The sequence below is a fragment of the Physeter macrocephalus genome, chromosome 9, assembly GCF_002837175.3.
Source record: "Physeter macrocephalus isolate SW-GA chromosome 9, ASM283717v5, whole genome shotgun sequence".
In the NCBI taxonomy this organism is placed as follows: Eukaryota; Metazoa; Chordata; class Mammalia; order Artiodactyla; family Physeteridae; genus Physeter; species Physeter macrocephalus.
The window spans coordinates 97,692,945-97,702,988 of record NC_041222.1 but is presented as its reverse complement, the minus strand read 5'-3'; the positions used below and the strand labels follow the sequence as shown (position 1 = coordinate 97,702,988).

General features: G+C 41.3%; 1 protein-coding gene across 2 annotated transcripts in view; it reads left to right on the top strand.

Moving 5' to 3' along the window:
- Window positions 1-10,044, top strand: part of CCDC25 (coiled-coil domain containing 25) — a 40,647-nt gene that overhangs the window by 6,243 nt on the left and 24,360 nt on the right. Inside the window, exons 3-4 of one of the 2 annotated variants that reach the window (XM_007127866.3) lie at window positions 5,134-5,173; window positions 9,907-9,958. In XM_007127866.3, the coding sequence (XP_007127928.1) occupies window positions 5,134-5,173; window positions 9,907-9,958 (92 nt within the window). The remainder of the gene's footprint in view (window positions 1-5,133; window positions 5,174-9,906; window positions 9,959-10,044) is intronic. The other variant, XM_024130843.2, reaches the window with a different exon arrangement.

Here is a 10,044-nt window from a genome sequence, read left to right as displayed (position 1 = left end):
CGCCTGCCGATGCAGGGGACACGGGTTCGTGCCCCGGTCCGGGAAGATTCCCACATGCCGCGGAGCGGCTGGGCCCGTGAGCCATGGTGGCTGAGCCAGCGCGTCCGGAGCCTGTGCCCGCAACGGGAGAGGCCACAACAGTGAGAGGCCCGCGTAACACACACACACACACACACACACACAAAAAAAAAAGATGCTCAAGAATCCGCCAGCCAGTGCAGGGGACATGGGTTCGAGCCCTGGTCCAGGAAGATCCCACATGCCACAGAGCAATTAAGCCCGTGCACCACAACTACTGAGCCTGCGCTCTAAAGTCTGGGAGCCACAACTACTGAGCTTGCATGCCTAGAGCCCATGCTTGGCAACAAGAGAAGCCACCACAACGAGAAGCCAGTGCACCGCAATGAAGAGTAGCCCCCGCTCTCTGCAACTAGAGAAAGCCTGCGCACAGTAATGAAGACAGGACACAGCCAAAAATAAAAATAAATACATTTATTTTTTTAAAATAAGAGAGAGAGCAGGGAGGTGACAGCACTGACCCTCAGTGTGTGGGACACTGAAGAGGGAGGAAAGAACTACAACAAGGGAGCTTGGAGAAGGTGACAGAATTCCTCTTCTTCAAGCTTGAAAAGCACAGTTACTCTTCTCTTGAGGGTAGCATCATGTTCTGGAAAAGACAACTCTGAAGTCTGGCCAGTCTGGGTTAAAATCCCAGCTCTTCAGCAAACTAGCCATAGTTACTTAACCCCTTTGAACCTCAGGGTTCTTAGATGTTAGAAGAGGATCCTGGGACGGTATCGGCCTTGCAGGGCTGTGAAGGTTAAATGAAAGAGCCTGGGGAGAGTGCCTGGCCCACGGTGGGCACTCAGTAACTGGTGGTTCTCTCTGGAGCTCTGGAGCTCCCCAAAGCCACCTTCTTTCTCCCCTGGGAATACTCCAGGCCTGGGTGGCTCTGCCTCAGTAGTCTGAGAGCTGCCTGATTCACTTCAGTTACTTTTCTTTAACCCTCAGGTATTGCTTTTTTTTTTTCCTTTTCTAAAACCATTGGTGTCTGTTCTAGGTGCAGTTTGTAACTGACAGTTTAAACTTGATCCTTTAAAAGAGACAAGTATAACATTCTTCAGTATGAGACACTTGATTAATGAAATAAGGCCCCAAATTAAAAGATGTCAAAGAACAGTGATAAGTTAGATATAACTTAGATATAACTATGCATATAGTTTTTTAAAAACCTATATAGTTTTATGTATATGTATAGTTTACACATGCTAAGTGTATGTAGTTGGTGTATATACACAGACATCACATAAAATATATATAATGTTATAAATACGATAATGTGATATAGTTATATAACTATATAATTATAAATCAGATTTATATAACAGTTTCAAACTCTGCTATAACCATAAGCAGAATCAGTATAAGCAAGACTATCACATCCTAGCCAAGAGAAAAAACCAATAGCATAAAATAACTAATTTTTAAACGGTTTTTTCCTTATAATGAATTTATGCCATTGACTCTGGTTGTGACTTAATGGAGAAGCTGTCTGCAGTATATTAATACTTGAGTTTTATATTTCTCCTAGTAACCCGTGAATTATCATGGATAAGTTTTCTCATAGCGTCCTCCTGATGAACATAGCTGGGGAGGGGATACTGTCTCCCTATATTACATTGAACAGTAAGGCACAGTTACAGGAGTCCTCGTTATCTACAGTAGATATGGATCCAAACCTGACCAAATCTACTTTCCCTTCTGCCACACGAAGGGTGTGAACCCAAGACTCAGGTTCCTGAGAGGCACCTAAAGCCGAGGTCGGGTTTAGGTCAGGCAGCTCTCAGACTACTGAGGCAGAGCCACCCAGGCCTGGAGTATTCCCAGGGGAGAAAGAAGGTGGCTTTGGGGAGCTCCAGAGCTCCAGAGAGAACCACCAGTTACTGAGTGCCCACCGTGGGCCAGGCACTCTCCCCAGGCTCTTTCATTTAACCTTCACAGCCCTGCAAGGCCGATACCGTCCCAGGATCCTCTTCTAACATCTAAGAACCCTGAGGTTCAAAGGGGTTAAGTAACTATGGCTAGTTTGCTGAAGAGCTGGGATTTTAACCCAGACTGGCCAGACTTCAGAGCTGTCTTTTCCAGAACATGATGCTACCCTCAAAACCTAAAGCGGGTTTTGCACTGTGCGGCCCTGGCGGGGCGGGTACAGCTTTATGTATGTCTTACAGCGTAGGGCTGCTTTGATTCTGGTGCACACTGATGGGCTACCAGTGCCGCCGACGCAGGCAGCTGTGCCGGGGACATTCCCGCTGTGTCTCTTTTCCCTTCCATTGTAGTTTCCTATTCACTGGGGCTGATCTGTGTGAGGCCATGTGCCAGCCTGTGAGTATCCAAAGAGGAAGATTGAGTCTGTGTTTTCACAGAGTTCATTCAGGTGGAGACACGTACAAAACCAAATAGCGGTCAGTTTTGCTGTGAATATAAAACTGCTCTAAAAAATAAAGTCTATTAAACAAAAGTATGGGCAAAATGAAGTAATATTAATAGCAAACACTGTAGAAGTAGAGGGGGGAGGGGGCAGAGAGTACATGTGGTTAGGGAGAGCTGAGAAGGCTTCGTGGAAGAGTGGGTTAGGATGGGCTAGAATGAATCCTTTAAACCTCCGTTGTAGGAATTTCTCTCTACAGATACAAATCTAGATAAAGAGTTTATGTCTGCAGATGTAAATTTAGATTCTGTCTGGAGCCCACTGGAGTGGTGTTTTGCTGTCATTAAAGTGTATGTAGGAAAAAAACAATCTGTATGTAGAATACTTTTCCCCAGGCACTCTTAGAGTTATCCAACTCTCTTAGTCTGCTTTGTAAGAACGGTATTACATTTTTAAGTTGCCTGTTCTCTAGTGCTCCTAGCACATCACGTTTACTTCTAATAGCCTTGATGACTCCAGGCTAAGGGCTGGATGGAACATAAATGAATTTGAAGTTGAATGAGTCACTTTCTCTGAAAAGCTTTCAGGTGTGTTGTTTTTATTAGCCAGCAGGTGTCACCAGGGAGCCAAACATTGCCCAAATGAGGAAAAGAGGTTTTTATAATTCCCTTTTTCTGATTTTCCTGATTACTTGTCGGCTATTTGCTCAGCTTCTTACTTAAGCTAGTAGAAAACCCTTCAGAAAACTCAAGGTGTCTGCAGTTGCTTAGAGTACCCTCATCCAAGAGGATACTCTATCATCTTTTTGCTTTTCTGGAAAATAAATACCTCATTCAAGTTAGATAGATTATACTTGAGTACATTTTAAATCATCATATGTGAATCACTTTACCTTACAATTTTTAACTTTAGGTTTAATAATTTAAGTAATGCTTCTGTATTACTAATTATTAATATGGCTGTTAGAGGTATATATTGAGATAACCTTTCTGTAGAGATATATATTACTAGCCTTAAAAATATACATACGTAGGAGTTCCCTGGTGGTCTAGTGGTTAGGATTTGGCGCTTTCACTGCCGTGGCCCAGGTTCAGTCCCTGGTCGGGGAACTGAGATCTTGCAAGCCATGTGGTGTAGCCAAAAACAAAAGACAAAACAAAACAAACATATATATGCATATGTTTTGAACGAATACTTCACCTTTTAGAAATACACCTTAAGGAAATAATCAGGAGTATGGACATATGTATTTTAAAAGTATTTACTGAAGCATTTATAATTAGAAGCAATCCAAATGTCAACAACAGAAAAGTTTATCCATATGATAGAATCAAGTAGTCATTTTTTCCAAAGAACTTCTAAAATTTTTATTTTTATCTAACAAATATATAGTTTAAAAGTTCAAGTAATAACAGAATGCTTATAGTAAAAAACATCAGTTCTCTACCCCATCCTTTTCAATACCCACGTTCTACCCTCAGAGACAGTTACTTTAACTTTTACCTATTTCTTCTATTTTTATTTTCATATGTGACAGAATTTTAGGTGATTTTTATTTTCTTTTTTATATTTCTGGTGTTTGTTTTGTTCCCTAATTTTCTACAATTTTATAGTTGAGAAGCTTTTTTTTTAAAGATGTAAAATGCAGTCCACTGGTTTTAAAGTTGTAGCAAAACCATTTTAACATGTAAGTATTGTTATAGTAAATCAGTTTCTAAGACATTATCTAACATCTCAGTTGCTCTGATTTGCCAGTGTTAGTTTTATCTTCAAATAGAAATATCTTTGAACTTTAGATTATAAGTGTTATGCAAAATTATAATGATTATAATTGTCCAATTGTAAAAACTATTAAAAAATTTTTTCTGGTATTTTCAAGCATCAAAGCCTCTTTGAATTACTCTTTATTAAGGGAGAGAAAAAGTTTTGTGGAAAAGATTGGTTTTGTTTTGTTGTGGGTTTTTTTGCGGTATGCGGGCCTCTCACTGTTGTGGCCTCTCCCGTTGCGGAGCACAGGCTCCGAATGCACAGGCTCAGCGGCCATGGCTCATGGGCCTAGCCGCTCCGCGGCATGTGGGATCTTCCCGGACCGGGGCACGAACCTGTGTCCCGTGCATCGGCAGGCGGACTCTCAACCACTGTGCCACCAGGGAAGCCCAGATGGGTTTTTTTTTTTCCCCTTCCCAACTTACGATAAACTTCGGCATATTTCATTTAAACTTCTCTTTAAAACATGTTTTTAGTTTTGTTTTATTTAAAAATTAAAAAATTATTTTTATTGAAGCATAGTTGATTTAAAATATTATGTTAAGGAATTCCCTGGCGGTCCAGTGGTTAGGACTTGGCGCTTTCACTGCCAGGGCTCAGGTTCGATCCCTGGTCGGGGAACTAAGATCCCTCAAGCTGTGCAGCACAGCCAAAAAATAAATAAATAAAAGAACCAAAGAATACTTTTAAAACTGAATTTAAATTAAAAAATAAATTTAAAAAAATTGTATTAGTTTCAGTGTACAACATACTGATTCAGTATTTTTATAGATTGTACTCCATTTAAAGTTATTACAAAATAATGGCTTTATTTCTCTGTGCTGTACAGTATATCCTTGTTGCTTATTTATTTTATACATAGTAGTTTGTATCCCTTAAGACCTTCATTTCTCTTTTTTTTTTCCTTTTCTTTGTTCTCTTCTGTCTCTCTGCAGATGAAGATCTGATAAAGTTTGGCTGGCCTGAAGATATTTGGTAAGTAGCAATTTTGGTTCTGCTTTTTATGGATCATTATTTACTTTCTTAGACTTGACCAACCACCTGACTCCTATGATTAAAACTAGAACTCATGCTTTGTGTTTTGTCTATGAATATTCAGTGGTAAATAGCTGACTGCCAGCTCCCTTCATTTATAATTACCACGTTAACTGGGAATGAGGTCTTAGGGCTAGATCTCGGGCCTCACTGCAAAAGTCTCAGGAACATAGGCTTGCTTTTACCTCCTGTGTGTCTCCTCATAGTAGGTTACTGAGACCACTGCACTTAACACACTCAGATCACTCTTTTTGAGCGGATGGATGCAGGCTTCACAAGAAGCAGTGAAGAAAATAGATGCAAGCTTCCATGTCGGTTGAATAGGTAGAGCATCTGACCAGATCCAGCTTTAAAGAAAACACAGACTGGCTTCCCTTTGTCTTCTCAACAAAGAGTTTAACCCTGGCTTGATCCAGCCCCTACCCCTTCTTTCTAAAAGAATTTATGGAAATTTCAAAAATTATAATATATTCTTTCTTAGCCTCCTTTCAAGATAAGTTTATTTTGCTGCTCACCAAACCCAGTCTAAGAAAACAACAAAACAAATGCAGAAAAAAAACCCCTTCATTTTAGTTGAATTCTTTTCTTTTTCTGACTGCCTTGGGATGCCATATGGGCTTTTCTACAACTCAAACCCAAAACCTGTGAGCAGTTCATGGATTCCTGCTACTTTCTTTTTCTTTCATGTAATGCTCTCATACTCAGTTTGCTTTCTTTTTCTAGCTGCAGCTTCCACCACTCCCTCTGACCCTTGTGATGTCTCTCTCCTGGAGCCTAATTCTACCTACTATAGAGCGGGATATAGTCTCTACAACTCCTAACACCCCCTACCAAATGCCGTCCCTGAGGAGAAGCACTCGGATCCTGTTGGCTTTAATGATAGTAGTAATGAACATTTACCAAACATGTAACTAGGCCAGATCCTGTGGAGTGTTTACCTCTACTAATACATTTCATTTCACTACAATCCTGTGAAATAGTTATCAGTATCATGCCCATTTTTCAGATGAGGAAACTCAGGCTAAGGGAAACTGAACAGATCCACTTGGGTCGTTGCTGGCCCCCAGCCAGCTCGAGTTCTCCATCCCTGTTTCTGTCTTCCCTTAGGCTGTTTGTGCCCAGGTTCTTCACTTAATTCCCTATAGTGACAGAGCTTAGGCTGCCACTTTTTAGAAGAGTTGACTGATTTTCAGTAAGGTATGCAGCATTGGATATCTGGTAGGAAAGATAATTGCCCAGAGACTAACTTAAGCTACTCCCTAGATGTAGCCATTCTCGGAACCCCCGGGCCTACCTGCAGGAACCCACTGAAGGGCGCCTCTCTGTCTCCAGCCTACCTCATTGTGAAGGAGCCACCTCCTAACCCCGTGGAAGGGCTTCCCTGTCTGTCTGCCCTCTCTGAAGTCCACACTCCAGGAACCAAGAGGCACTAGAAACCTGAGGAAGTTTAAAGGCTTTTTTTTATCAGCCCCCTGTTGCAGCACAGCAGCCCATCTTCTGAACTCAAATATGTCATCAGGGTAGACACTGCTTGGTGCCCCCATACCTCAGGTGGGCAGGTTGCACTGCTCAGGGCTTCTGCATTGGGTGCTGCTTACCTTCCTAGGACCCTTGACTATAAGCTCTGCTCCCCTGCCTCCCCTGCCCAGCCCAGGACAGTGATCTACCCGGTTTGTTTACTACTCTGTCCCACTCCCTAGCGTAGGACCTGGCACATAGTAAGTGTTCAATAGATGTGGACTTTCTAATTGACTAGCTCTCTGCCTGTCTGGAAATGATCTCTGCTGGACATTTCTTCACAGTAACTGCATTCTGGTCATCTCCATTTTGAGTACCTGTCACCCTTGGCTGGATTATTTCAGTTGTCCTTAGGGCCCCACAGATCTCCAGATCTGTCACACAAGAGATAAGGATGATCACACCTGTTAGGCAGTTACCTGCTGTAAGGTTTGGGGCAGAAATACCTGCATGGGAAAGGTTACATACTCAGATGCACCGTGAAAGTCAGTTCACTACAGCCTTTTACTTGACATTTTAAAAAAAATTAAGTGGAAGAGAAATTTCCAATTTACAACCTACACCTCATGTATTATGACTCGGCTTTTTCGTATCGTTAAGGTAGACTTCTGGAAGGCACTTACCAGCCTGGTGTCTATAGCTGCCCAATAGCCATTTCGAAACTCTTTAATCTTGAGATTCAATGTCTGTTGTCGGAAGTGACTGACTTTTACTTCCAGAAGTTATTCTGGGTCAGATGTGAGCTGGCATAGCCCTAAATTTCAAGACCTGTTACAGTTAGTAAACTGTCAATCCTGGAAGCATTCCTGGGCATGGAAAGAATGAATCAGTTGATCTACATTCCAGGGCAGATTTTCAACCTGGAACTTAACCTCTGTCAACATCTAAGTTTTATACCAGGAAACCTCCTAAGGTGCTTTTTTTTTTTTTTTTTTTGCATGCTTTTAAGCAAAGAATTTTTCTAGGATTAAATGAGAATGGAACTAAATTCATTGTAAACAAAGGAAAATACAAAGAGTGTGCGTTCACTGCTTCCAAACCCCCTAATGAGTAGTATTTCCAGAGACCCCACTTTAAGGAGTTAAACGACCCAGCTTGGGGTCCCGTGCATCTCTACATTCTCAGGTCAGGGATGCTCATGTTTCTAGTCTCTGCATTCAATAAAGAGTAATAGTGATTAAGCAGGGAGAGGAAGGTAACAAGGAAGAGAGGGAACTAGGGAAATAGTGGGCATAATTTAAACTTGGAGTGAGCATTTTGGGAGGTTTGGAAGGTTTTTTAAGGAAACTCGCTCAAAATAGTTTGTTTACAGAACTGACTTTTTTGTTCGTTTTACATTCAACCAAAGTGCCGTTGGGACATGCATTCCCCTTGCACTTTGTAGAGGTGTACCTACAAGCCTAAAGTTGGTGTAGATCAGCAGTGATAGTCCCAGGTGTGTTTTAGTACTTTGACTGCCTATGTATGAACCCAGTGTGTATATACATTGAACCACTTGTGTATGTCTCTTGATAAAATTCCACATCAGAGACCTTTAAAGAAAATCAGAATACAATCAAGCTATTATGGGTATGTAGGAAAGAGTTGTTGTAAATAGAGAACTTAAAACAAATTGGAATGGGAGAAGTTTTCTCAATTGAGCCTGCTTACTAATGGGGTATTTTCCTAAGATTTTGAAACAGAGTAGTGAGGTATAATTTCCAGATTTTCAAAAAACACATTTTCTGGCTGGAAAATGCCAAGCTGAAGATGATAATCAGTAGGAATCTCTTACGTGGGAATGCAAATAAGTAAATGAACCAGCAGAAGAAAAATAAATCAAACTAAGATGTTATATTCATTTCTAGCTATCACTAATGGTTAGGAATAAAACCTAGGGTCATCATAGACTGCCAAAAATGTGTAAAATTTTTCTTTATCCAAAGTGGCTAGCAAGATGCTTAACCTTTTTAAAGAGGGCATGAGAAACAGCAAATCTTGACCTTTATATAGAATCACACTGCCTACATCTTGGACCAGGTATGAGTGTGTAACCATTTTCAGCTCTAAAAAAATCCATTAATGCTAAGAAAATGTCTAAAGAAATACATAATGGGACGTGATGTTGCCTCCTTAGGGTTTTACTGAACATTCCTCAGTCTGGAAAGGAAAGGACTAAGGAAGAGAAGAGTAAGGTTAATAGAAAGCACAAAGTGACAGTCATGTGTTACCATTGTTTGCTAGCATTCTGGAGGCCTCTCAGGGTGTTGGAGAGAGCGGTCAACTTCGTTTGTTGAATTGTAAATATGAAAAACTTAAAATCCCCAAATGTTGGACTAGGTGAAAAAAGAAGTAAGTTTTAAAAGATTTAATTAAATTGATGAATGATAGAGCCTTAATGAAAGGTAAATTTAGGATACTGGGGTGAGAGGGCATTCTGAATATTTTTAGGACAGCGTCATAAAGGGCCATCACCGTGCTTTCCCAGGAGACGCGTATTAGTGTCATTGTCAGAGGTAAGGCTGGATGAATTGTTGGTCTGACCCGTTTGGTGATGTGGTCTGCTTGCTGCTTCAGTCCTCACCTGACTCTTCCATCTCTGTGATTGACATTCTCTTTGGATTGTTTTGCCATCGCTTGAAACTCAGGATTTCCCAAACCAAACCTGTCATCTTTTTGCCAAACTGGCTCCCTCTCCAACTGTAAGATGTTACTGTCAGTGGTCCTGTGAGTCTCCCAGGCTTGCAACCCTGGAGTCTTGCTGACTTCTTTCATTCCCTTCTCTTCTCACCTAAAATTCCTTCCCTGTGTTTGCTCTAAGTCCCGTGGTTCAGCTTGGGACCCACCAAGTCTCAGTTCACCAGTGAAGCCTTGGGTCACTGATAGCTCTTTCTCACTTGAAAAAATCACCCGTCCCTGGGCTTTTAACATTCATTGCCTCCTGTACTCATCTTGGTACTTAGTCTCACACAGCTGCAGAACTTTCCAGGTTCTTCTCCCCTCTCCCAGTTGATAGTGAGCTCTTTGGAGGCGGTGACTGTTTTCTGCCCCGCATAGTGCTCAGTGTGCAGTAGGCACTGAATTAATATTTTTGGATTGGAATGCTTTAAATGCAGGTGGCCTGAGGAGATGGTTATCTGGTACCTCTTGCTAAAAGTGGTTTTCATTCTTTGTAGGTTTCATGTGGACAAACTCTCTTCGGCTCATGTATACCTTCGATTACATAAGGTAACTGGATTTAAACATGGATTTGTGACTTTTTCTGTAGTGATGAGCATCCTATCTTGTCCTCTATCCTTCTTTTTTGGCAAATA